Source organism: Vulpes lagopus, chromosome 2 (assembly GCF_018345385.1).
Source record: "Vulpes lagopus strain Blue_001 chromosome 2, ASM1834538v1, whole genome shotgun sequence".
NCBI classification, from domain to species: Eukaryota; Metazoa; Chordata; class Mammalia; order Carnivora; family Canidae; genus Vulpes; species Vulpes lagopus.
Window position 1 is genome coordinate 178,181,229 of NC_054825.1, and position 12,643 is coordinate 178,193,871.

Here is a 12,643-nt window from a genome sequence, read left to right on the forward strand (position 1 = left end):
TTGTAAAATGGTCCCTTAAAATCCTTCCTTATAAACACAAATGTCTTTATTCTATTTACTTAAGGGAAATATCCTTCTGAGTAAATTTTTATAGGAATTAAATGGTTTTTAAAAACTTCATGCACAGGGCTACAAACCAGAAAGAGCATGGCTTTAAAGTTAGATCAGAGAGTGAATCCCAGCTCCACCACTTAACATAAACAAATTAACCCTAGTCTTAGCATCTTCAATGGCAAAGCCAGAATAATTCCTATCTCACAGGTTCAAAAGAAAGAAACAGGATGGGTTTAGCAACAAAAACGAACATTACATATCCAATGCTCTTTTTTTCCCCATGAACTTTCAAAAAACACTAATTGTAAAATTTTCAAGGAAGACTACTACCCACTAAGTTAAGATTCCATTATGTTAAATTCATTCAATCTGATAAAAAGAGTACAACTTACTGAAAGACAGTATAGTTAAATGCTACCTTTTAGGGGGCTTTTGGAGATAGGGTTAAGTAATAAATGGGATGCTGTCTGAAAAGAACTGACTTGATACAATGCCTGCACACAGTAGACACTCATTAGTAAATCTACCAAACACTAATAGTATTTTTTAGATAAGTAATTCAGCAAATGCTTAAGGACTAAACAACAGCTCAGATGTCTAAATGTTTCTGTGATTGTTAAAAAACTAATACTAAAGTTAGTGCTCGGGATGCCTGGGTGGCTCAGTGGTTTAGCGCCTGCCTTCAGCTCAGGGCGTGACCCCTGAGTCCGGGGATCGATCGAGTCCCATATTGGGCTCCTTGTGGGACTGCTTCTCCCTCTGCCTGTGTCTCTGCCTCTCTCTCTGTGTCTCTCATGAATAAATAAATAAAATCTTTAAATTAACTAATTAATTTAATTAAATAAAGTTAGTGCTCAATATGTCTTATTTTGGTAACCACACCTGGAAAGGGGGGACTTCCTATCAAAACACCTCTTTTGTATAAAAAGAACAGTAGATTCAACCACAGGTAATACAAGAAGCCAATGTCAGTATTCCAAATCAAGTTTGTTGTTTTAAATTTGTCACTAATTGTCTCTTAAACAAAAATGTGGACATACTGGAGAATGGTTTAAAATTTTTTTATTTTATTTTATTATTTATTTATGATAGTCATACAGAGAGAGAGAGAGAGAGAGGCAGAGACACAGGCAGAGGGAGAAGCAGGCTCCATGCACCGGGAGCCTGACGTGGGATTCGATCCCAGGTCTCCAGGATCGCGCCCTGGGCCAAAGGCAGGCGCCAAACCGCTGCGCCACCCAGGGATCCCTGGAGAATGGTTTAAGATCAGAGTTGCTATTTCTAAATTCTGAGTTGTTTTCTAAAAATATAGAAACAAAAAGAGAGAGAGAGAAAAAAAAAAAAAGAAAAGAAAGACAAAGAATTTAAAATGCAGCCCATGCAAGGCAGTGTCTCTGGGAGAAATTATGGTTTTAGAAACTCTCTCTTAAAGGTTCCACTAGTGGAAATACCCCGGATCAAACTAAACACCTTGGTCAAAGAGTGTGTCTATCTGCCTACAAATAGTCCCTCTAATATTCAGAGATTAAATAATTCCATTACATATCACAAAGCCTATGCATCAGAAAATACAAAAATGATTCTAAGTAGGGGATCTTTATTTGCACCAAAATTTGAAGTTTATTTCTTCTATTTTACACTTAGAAACATAATTTTTAGACACTGTAGTCATACTAAAATATGTAGTAAAAAGAGACAACTGCTTAATTTTTTTTCAAGTGGAAAATAAAGCCCAGATATAATTAGGATAAACCACTCAAGCCCACTTATAACATACAGACCTCCTTGGTCTGGAGGTCTTCATCTTATTCCTTATAGATTAGGTTTAGGCTTCAATTCTTAATTTTAAAAAATTATCCAATAAATAAGATTTAATTTGCGAAAGAAATCCTCGTACAATGTTCCTTATAGAAATCTAATAAGAACTAAAGCACTGCTATAAGTCATATATAATAAACTTCTACAATCATCTTTTGAATCTTGCTAATCATGTGCTATATGCCTTCTGAGAAGCACTTTTTGTTTTAAAAAGCAGCAGCAAAGGATGTAGCACTCTACAAATTAGCCTTAACCTTAAGGATGAAGATCAGGACGGATCCCGTGGGAAACACCTTATTTTCATAGGGCTGTGAAAAGTATGAGTGCAAGTTAAAGGATTTGTTTGCTCAAGTATTTACGCTGATGTCCACGACTTACTCTGAAATCCATCAGGGAAAAATGGATTAATGCGTTGAGATAAAGATGGATATATGATCGAGGTTCACCTACACGATTCTTTCAACTTTTCTGTATGTTTGAAGATTTCCATGATAGAACATTAGGAAGGAGATGGAATATGAAAGCGAGACTAGACTTTAATCTTCTTTAAATGCAACTGACAAATCTTTGGGGTTTGTTTCTTGGATTTTTTAAAAGATTTTATGTATTTATTCATGAGAGACACAGAGAGAGGCAGAGACACAGGTCTAGGGAGAAGCAGGCTCCCCGCGGGGAACCCGATGTGGGACTCAATCCCAGGACCCCGGGGTCACGCCCTGGGCTGAAGGCAGACGCCCAAACCCTGAGCCACCCAGATGTCCCGAATGAAATCTTTGTAAAGAAAAAAAGTTCTACATCCCTTGTTTGAGGCAAGAAGTCTCCAATTTTCATCTTTAAATAATAAAAAAGGGAAATAAAATTTAAATCACTGATGGAAATAAGATTTTGCTAATTTTCAACTTTGCTAATTTCCAGCAGGAAGCTGGAATAGGCAGAAATGTTGACACTAAGCCTGTGGGTTTTTAAGTCTTTTATCATTCGCTCTCCCTTTATCTAAGGTCCTAAACTAAAAAAAGCAGGAAACACCAAGTGATGGTCAAAAAGGGAAAAAGGAAATGGGCTTTACATTCCAATACTATCTTGGTTAATCTGGGGCAGAGTTAATTTAAGATTTTAAGAAATTACAACATCCAGAGATTTGGTATATAAGGAATATAAGTAACTATATAATCTTATTTAGAAATGATTTTTAGCCCATCATACCCACTCTAGAACTTCCGGTTAAGAATTCAAGAAAACCTTTGTTTCAATTCAATTCACCATTTATTGAGCTTCTCCTCTGCAACTGAGCCTTATGCCATATGCTGCAGGGATCATCACTCAAATACAGCACGCCTTTTTTATTTCTTTGCATTGCTTCTTTGTTAAAGATCACTAGCTTGACGGATGCCTGGGTTTTTACCTCTAAAATTAAGAAAATAAAGAAATATTAAATTCAGGCATAGATTTTATGTATGTAAAGAAAAAAGTCTTCTCATTACTAAAGAAAGGAATGATAATGATTTTTTTTTCAAAGTAACCTCTTTAAAAGTCTAAGTAAATTATTAAGGTCATAGTAAACAAATTCTTTAAAAAAAGGATCACATTGCTGAAGGATCTATCATTTGGCAGGAAGGGGAACATATTAAAAATTAAAATATATCTGCATTAAATTAGTATTATTTTTTATTTTATTTTTTAAAAGTTATTTATTATTATTTATTCAGAAAGACACAGAGAGAGGCAGAGACACAGGCAGAGGGAGAAGCAGGCTTCCTGTGGGGAGCCTTATGCAGAACTCGATCCTAGGACCCCGGGATCACCACCTGAGCCAAAGGCAGATGGTCAACCACTAAGCCACACAGGCGTCCCAATATGATTTTTTTTTAATGGTCATGGCAAAATACTATTAAGTGAAATCTATGACAAAATTCAGGCAATATGGTGGCATATTCCTTTTTCTCGACTCTTTATATCTAGGAAAACTTACATCATCAGAAGATGCTGATGAAACAGTCTGTTCTTTATTTTTATGAGTCCATCGAAAACTTTTACTAGAAATAGATACAACGATGAACCTAATAAACACTTGTAATTTTTCTAAAGTTAATGAAAGTATCAAAAAGAGAGTGCAGTTAACATCCTACTAGATTTCCACAGTTTAACTTCTCAAAAATGAGAAAATAGAGTACAATGGATGATAAACAGCAAAGTGGGACAGAGGAATTGTTTCCAGTGCTCCCTGCCAACAAACATGTGCATGTGACTTCAGACTTGTCAGTTATCACGGGTACCTGTTTCTTCACTCATTAGCATTCTTTTGCTCTAAGAATAAAATGAGATGTGAATCTGAAGAAAGTTTTAAAATTATACAAAACCACATCACTCTAAGTGTGAAAGAAATGCCCCAAGGTACCTCCTAGTTCAGTTAGCTTCAGGGGAAGAGTTTACAGGTCAGTTTAATTTTATTTTCTGAGTTCTCTACAACTGACACATATTTTTTGTGACAAATCAGAAAGGAGGGGCCTTTCAGAAAAGATGAGTTTAGCTATGCTAAGTTTATAACCAACTTAAGCTTTGACTGAGCCAGTTTCTATTTAATTCTACTTTGTAAGTATAGTTTCAACTTTCCAAAATATATTTTAGAAAAAAGAAAACTTTTTGTGTATTGTTTTCTTAGAACAGTGACTCATAGCCCTGTCTGGTCCCTGATAGCTATGAGAAACTGATAAAAACACTAGATCCTTTCCTGAGAAAAAGTCCTTGAATTCTGCATATAATTTCAATAGAAGCCACTCAGATCCCTTGAGGTCACAGTTTTTTCTAAAGAGGTCTTAAACAGTTAAAAAAAAAAAAAGCAATCCTGGTTTTAAACCCATCAAATATCTAAAATGTTCAAAATTATCTTCAATTCTGTTGATTTAAATAAAAGAAAAATAGGAAAACCATCCCCAATTCAGTCATGAGTTCAATATAAGTTAATAAAAACGTTAAATCATATGGATGTCTCCATTTTTTTACTGCCTACATTTTCCTTAGTCATACAATGACACCCACTGTTGTTAGAACCTATTAGAATTTAGACTTTTGTATCTCAAAACAAGAAAAAGCACCCTGAATTAGTATCTTAAGTGATCTGCCTCTCAGTCAAGCACTGCTGTTGCAATATTAACACCTTCATCCTCACATGGTACTCTTCTGAGCTTGAAAGCTTTATTGTATGAAAGAAAATAAAAAAACTCAAAGTGCAAGGAAGTGTAGTTTTCAAACCCAACACAGTTAAAATAGAGATGAAAAGTCATTAGGTCATTAGGTATGCCAAGTCAAACTGAGGTGTAGCATTAATCAGATATTCAACTGGACTTAAGGCTGGTTGTTGGAAATTGTAAATCAATCTTTAGGATGGACAGTGAAAATACACAAAGAAGAGATGTAATTACAATTCTTATGAAATCTCTAATTTTATTTTTAGAATTTCTCTATTAAAAAAATTCCCCACAATGCATTTGCATTTCATTTTCAGAAAAGCATCAAGTAAAAAAAAAAAAAGAAAGAAAGAAAAAGAAAAGCGTCAAGTATTAAACTAGTGGGATTCTTACAAATCATGATTCAGGCGCACCTATGTGGCTCAGATAAGCATCTACCTTCAGCTCAAGTCATAATCCCAGGGTCCTGGGATGGAGTCCTGCATGGGGCTCCCTGCTCAGTGGTAAGTCTGCTTCTGCCTCACCCTCTCCCTCTGTGTGTGTGTGTGTGTGTCTCTCTCTCTCTAATAAATAAAATCTTAAAGATTAGGGAACTACTAGAAGTAACAAATTCTAGTAACAATTTAAAAATCATTAACTTAAAAAAAAAAAAGGAAAAAAGCATTTACAATTTGACCTTGGTGACAAAAATAAACATACAGAATTAAAAAGCTGAAGGGAATGAAACAAAATGTTTTAAGAGGGAGAATTAGCTTCTTTTTAGAATTACGAGTAAATTTATCTTTATCTTTTATTTATCTTTATCTTCATTCTTTTTTATTTCAACCTTTCTATATGTAAGTATGTAGTCATTTTATACTCAGGATAAAAAATTAAAAACCTAATTCAGATTTTGTTTTTAAAAATAATCCTTAAAACGTTCAACTTAATCTTTTTCTTTTGCAAATCAATTTGCTTTAAAACATCACATGCAAAAATTGCAAAACTTAACTTCTCAAACCCATGTACTAAAATACCATGCCATTAGGAAAGAAAAAAAAGAAAACTATGCAGGAACTTAAAGAATGACAGGGAATGGGATTTGTATATATGATTCCTCCCTCTTGCCCTTGTCCCTAGGGACACTTTCATATATAAGTACAGAGATTCCATCAGCAAAAGCATATAAAACCTTCAGAAGGTTTGGAAGTTGCTCTCTACTCTACTGGGGGTAAGGGTGGGAGGGGCAAACAGAAGGTCCTATACAGAACAGTGACTAAAAACTGTGGTCAGTTAAATGGGGACTCTGAAAAACATGGTTTCCACATTTACCTACCACTGAAAAATGAAGTCATCACTATGAATAATTTTAAGTTTTAAAGATATGCAAATCAATATTTCACAGGTTATACATAATAAAATGAAACAAATTTTATGTAAGTAAATGAAGGCAATCCAGGAAAGCACTGTTTCAGGTAATTCCTGAGAAATATACCATAAACTACAGCATTGTTATAATGAAATAGCTCGATGGTTTTGTGGGGCAGAGAATCCCTCAAAACATCAGATACAGATGCACATATCCATCCATCCAACCACACTGATGAAGAACTGAAAGAATTCCAAACAAACATATCTTCATCTGTGTTTTTTTTTTTTTTTTGAGACTACTTAGGTATGCTCTCTTGGTGATTTCCCATTATATACTTTGACTATAACCTATACTAGAAACTAATTATTCTTTTCCTCTAAACAGCATTCTTTGTCTATTTTTTCTTTGAAAAATAAAAATGCCAAGTATTCGCGTTAGAAGTCCTCTCTGAAAACTGTTGTGATGAGCACTGGGTTCTGTTTGTAAGTGCTGACTCACTAAACTGCACATCTGAAACAAATATTACACTATATGTTAACTAACTAGAATTTAAATAAAAATTAAAAATAAATAAACTCTCATGCCCAAGTGTTTCAGCATTTGTATGCCCAAATTTAAAACTATTCTCTCCGGGACGCCTGGGTGGCTCCGCGGTTGAGCATGTGCCTTCGGCTCAGGGCGTGATCCCAGGGTCTCGGGATCGAGTCCCGCATCAGGCTCTCCGTGAGGGCCTGCTTCTCCCTCTGCCTGTGTCTCTGCTTCTCTCTGTGTGTGTCTCATGAATAAATAAAATATTTTTAAAAAAATAAAGCTATTCTTTCCAAAATTAAATGTCTGAACAATATAAAACGCCTTTTTACTTTCACTTAAATCTACTTCAAGTATTACATAGATATCTTTACTACTTAAAACTCTTTAAAGTTAATCTGAAGGAAACAAGACAATGAAGATTTTATAATTCATATGCATACAGTTTATGATAACAAATAACGCCTAACAGACATACACGTATTTCATTAGATTCTCACAAATCAACAGAAGTAATGTAACTTTCTTCTTGTGGGATATATTCAATAGAGTAAGTACCTGTGATGCATTAAAAATGGCCATAAATTCTTCATCACTCCTCCCACCAACTGGAGTCATTTCCCACTCTGACCAATACAATGTGGCCTCGCTGCTTCCATTCTTGCTGCCCTGAGATCATCGTGTAAACTGAGCTGATAGAAGAGCACATGGAGAGAGAGGCCTAGCTACCAACCAGCACTGGCCACTAGACTTGGGCATAGGCCATTCTGGACAGCCCAGCTGCCCCAGCCACCAAAAAGCTGCAACCACACAAATGAGCCCAAACAAGAGTAGCAGAACAACACAGGTAAGTCAAGCCCTATAGGCACATCCACAAAATCATATACAAAAAAATGTTGTAGTTTTAAACCACTAAGTTTTGGAGTAATTTTATTAAGGAACAATTAATAATGGATGTAACAGCTTAGGAAGGATATATTTTGCGTTGTAAAACCATAGTCTTAGGAAGGTCGCCATTATTTATTTTTTAAAAATCCAGTACCAAAGTTTATTTGGTAACTCTAAACCTTAGACATTTGACACGAAATGAAATAAAGGATAAGAGTTAACTAATAACTGAGAACAATCTCCAAGGATGAATTAAATGAACAGCATACAGCCTGATTTCATTTTTGTCAGAAAGGGTGGGAGCACAACCTATAAAAATATATGGATGAATACACATGCACACACACATATACGTACATATACACATACACATCCTTTAGGCAAACAATTTCTGGAAACATTTATAAAGGACTAGCAGAAAAGCACTTTACAATGATAACTGGGGATAAGTGTGGGAGAAAAACTACACCCCATTTATACCTTCTAGAAATTCCTAAATTTTGAACTATATAAATACACTGCCAAATTTTAAATTTTTTAGTATAATTTTTTTTTTAAGTTTCAGGTCTTAAAGAATATATACTGAAATATTTCCACATGGAATATATTATCAGGTGCACTTCAAAAGCACCGTAGGTGAGAGAAGAGGGTAGTGGGATAGGCTGTTGAAATGCACCAGCTCAGACGACACCACACACTGATAATTACTGAGACTGAGCGATGGGTACATGTGGATTCACAACACACTCACCTTTCGTTTGAAATTCTTCAACAAAAAGTTATCTAAAAACGTTAACATAAAGCTTTAATAATACTGCTTAAAAAGCCATCTCTCCATCAGGATAAAAGAAGATAATGGCATGAATACAAAATATTCAGGAATATTTATAAAGCCTTGGTAAGTTTTTTTGTTTTCTTTATTCATATGACAATTACAATTTTCAAAAAAAATCTCAGAGCTACTTTTAATATTCGTTGTCAGTCTGGGTGTTCTATAGATATTATCTCAATCTTCAACTTAAGTAGTATCATCACTTTACAAGTTAAAAACTGAGAATCTTAGTAATTCTCCCAAGGTTACAGTTAGTAAATGACAGGATTCAAATGTAGGTCTGTGACTCTGAATCCCATGCTCTTTAGGGAAGAATTAAAAAGATAAAAAATTACAGATAATCTACAAACAGAATAATCAAGCCCTGGTGGATTAAACAGTTGGAAGTATATCCATATTTTAATAAGAAAATACTGTGTGGATATTATAATACCTTATTTCCTGAGTTAAGTAAAAAGGATTTTAAGAAAAAACAGGTTGTGTTAAATTTTTCTAATCTTCACTAAATTGAAAACCACTATTAGCTCCAAAAGTGTTGCACAAATTCTCAACTATTAGGCTCAAATCTCTCCTTATTATTCATTATTAACTAAACAAATATTATAAATGTTTCTTGTTCACCAAAGTTCTGGAATTGGAATTAATTTTCTGGAAGTCATTTTTTTGGCGCAGATCCTGTTTGCCCCAGGCCATTTTTACTCCTACTTTTCTATAAATATTTTTGCTTCCTGCCTTACATTTTTTAAAAAATTTAATATCATTTTTGGAGCCTCCAATGTTCATTACTTGTCCCTTAAATAAAAGAATCTTTTAAAATTGCACAAACAAGTATAAACATCACTAGCATGAGAAAGCATCTTTTAAAAATCATATTTTGCATTTCTTTATTCTATTGATGTGTATCTCATGAAGAAGGCAGCTTAGCTATATGAATTGTATTTTAGACTGGGCTAAAACCAGGGCTAAAGAAAACTGAAAAGCAACATGCTTTTAAAAGCAGCATGTAAGACACCCCTAAGAAGCATTCCAGCTTCTGTTCTTCCTTCCTAGCTCTCTGCAAATAGCACAAAATTATTGTGATTTCCCTGTTTAGTGTTCGACTATGAATTCCTCCATGGCAGGGTCGTTCAATTCCAAACAGCAACATAATACTGGCATATGGTAGGAACTCAATCACTGTTTGTAGAATTAACAGAATAAAAATATCACAAGAATTCCACAATGCTCCCAAATAGCTATTTCCTGGCTTTCAGAGGAATGGAGATACTTTGGTTTCAGTTTTTTAATATAATAAATTGGTGAGTTCACTGGCCATTTAGAGTCTAGCAATATCAGATCCTCATTAAAAACAAACAGAAAAGTCTGTTTCCTGAGCCCTAATAGAAATGATTCAGAGGAAAAGCCAGTTTTAACTGGAAAAATTATTTTAATTTTTGAATGTATAAATAAGGTACTATATTACCTTAAGATAGGTGTAGGTAAATATCTAAGCTTCTCTAGTTTGGAAAGCTTTGGAAAACTGGAAACTGAGATTGAGAGTCACATTAACCTGCTCTGAAATAAATGTCATATTTCTATTTGTCAATGGTTACCAGGGCTTGGGCACAGCTATAGAATCTGCAAAGTAAAATGTTATATATAATTATATATCTTTGGTCATCATTTACTCAAACATTTATTAAGTGCCTATAATATGCCAAACACAGTAGGAGGTGCTGTGGATTAAAAAAAAAAAAATGAACACATGTCCCTCGGCCTTAAGGAATTTTCAGTCTCACAGGGACAGAGTCTTGCAAAACAAACCAGAAGCAAGTTATTCACACATTTGCTTCAATTAGTATCTGTCCTTAGTGAATCCAACCTTTTACTGATTTCCTGAATTTCTTACCAAACCAACAGAGGGAAGTCCACATGAATAAAATTTCCCCTGAATTATTTGTAAAATAGATCACTTTGGCCAAATTAGTGGGAAACAGAGGGCTAAAGGGGAATGGTTAATTCTTTGGCCAAGTACTTGAATTTCAAGTTTCAACCTGGACTGAATATATAATGAAAAGCGAATGTCCATCATGGAAATGTTGACAGACTTACACCACCAGCAGATGCAACTACAACACTGCATTTATTGAAAATTAATGAAGTCCCTGAATTTTTATTTATAAAGTGGATATTATTAGTTTTAGATTATTTTCTGCAAGCCAATAGTCAGAATTTAATAAGATGATGTGTACAGATTGTACCGATTTTCACTCTTATCCACCACTTGCAGCCTATGTGCATTTAAACCAAAAAACATTTGATATACACTAACTATAAATTATTTCCTTGGAGATCTCTCAGGCATGAAGAAAAAGCCTCTTAAAATAAATTTAAAATATTATATGCTTGATGGTGTATAACCAAAGGTTTAATCTCACCACTAAAGGGGCAGTTACCATGATTTTGCAATAACCCTGCAGACAATAATCAAGACAGCTCCTGTTGTTCTCTCAGTAAAATCTTCGTAAACACAGCATGGATATATTGTAATTTGATATCTGTAAGATCAACAGCTATACCTCATGACAACTCATAATATAAGATTTTATTCACCATTAAATTGAGCATTTTCCTCAGAAGACTTAGGAAAGTATGTTATTTACCAAGCATTGTCCTATTAACTAAAGATTAGCACATTAAAACAGATATGCTTTCTTTCTCTCTACACTCTGAAAAAAGTACAGTCCATAAGAAAGCTCAGAAATGTAGGCAATTAATTAGATTTTTCAAACTTCAGGGAAATGTAGATATTTCCATCAGTATTTTAAAACAACTGATTCCAAATTATTATTCTACTACAAATATACGAATATTCCCCAAATACAGCCCTCTGCAATTAACCAGGTTCAAAAACGTCTCAGTTGCCACCTTATAATGATATTAATATTATTCTAATTTGAAAAAAAGAAAAGAAAGGAAAAAAGAAGGCAATTAGAATAAACACAAATGGTGACACAATTTCAGGAAATCAGGGAACACGTAATTCAGTAAACGGTGAAGGACAATATAAATTAGTATCAAAAGCATTCAAAATGGAGATTACTAGAAGAATTCAATTACGGGTTACAAAAAATAATAATAATATACTTTATTTAAATACAAATAGATGACCCCCATCAGTATTTCAGAAATAATATAAAACCATCTTTCACTCACCAATGCTGGATTTTCTCTTGGCAGTTAGTGACCACCTGTCATGAAAACAGATAACTACTCATGAAAAAACAGGGCTATACACAAAGCTACAAAATCAGTGTATCAGAAAACTAGAGCAGTGGCTTTACAGATTTAATAGCATCTCAGTATACATTTTTATTTGTCAAATGCACAGAGATGTGACTGTTAGTTTTTAAGCAGCACACTTTATCATAACCCCCTAATGCAGGCTGATAACTGCAGAACAAATTACAGCCTTCCAATTCATACTTTGCTACAAAACCCGCTTCATAACTATTAGGTGACATATGATATAAGATAACTAGTATTTTGTACAATCTACAGACCTGCTTTCAATGTTACATATTTTGTAGAATACGCAAATGTTATAAATAACAAAAAACCAATGCAACATCAACATTTCATCACTAAAAAAAAAAAAAAAATGACAGTAGTAAAAATATTTTATTTTGTCAGTATATCTCCAAATGTTTTCACCTGTAATTTTTATTCTGACGCATTAAAAATGAGTTCAGTGATATTTTTCTACTAACATTTTCAAGAAGAAATACTTGGGATAAAGAGATGCTCTGAACAGCCCATTTGTTCCCTCAGTGAATTATGGTAAAATTTTAAGCACTTAATAGCCATTTTAAACTATGTTTATAATACAGAAACAATAAAATTAAGTACAAAAGTTATTTGCTTTCCTTAAAGACAGTTCAGCAGATTCTCAAAATTGAGGGGAAGGGGAGGGAGAGAACAACACTAACCAATGAGGAAAAGAGACAC

General features: G+C 34.0%; 1 protein-coding gene across 3 annotated transcripts in view; it reads right to left on the reverse strand.

Annotated features, from left to right (window-relative positions):
- Window positions 1–12,643, reverse strand: part of URI1 (URI1 prefoldin like chaperone) — a 68,361-nt gene that overhangs the window by 33,390 nt on the left and 22,328 nt on the right. For 2 of the 3 annotated variants that reach the window (XM_041743167.1, XM_041743168.1), the window contains exon 2: window positions 11,852–11,886. In XM_041743167.1, the coding sequence (XP_041599101.1) occupies window positions 11,852–11,886 (35 nt within the window). Of the gene's footprint in view, window positions 1–3,132; window positions 3,276–11,851; window positions 11,887–12,643 lie in introns of those variants that run through there. The other variant, XM_041743169.1, reaches the window with a different exon arrangement.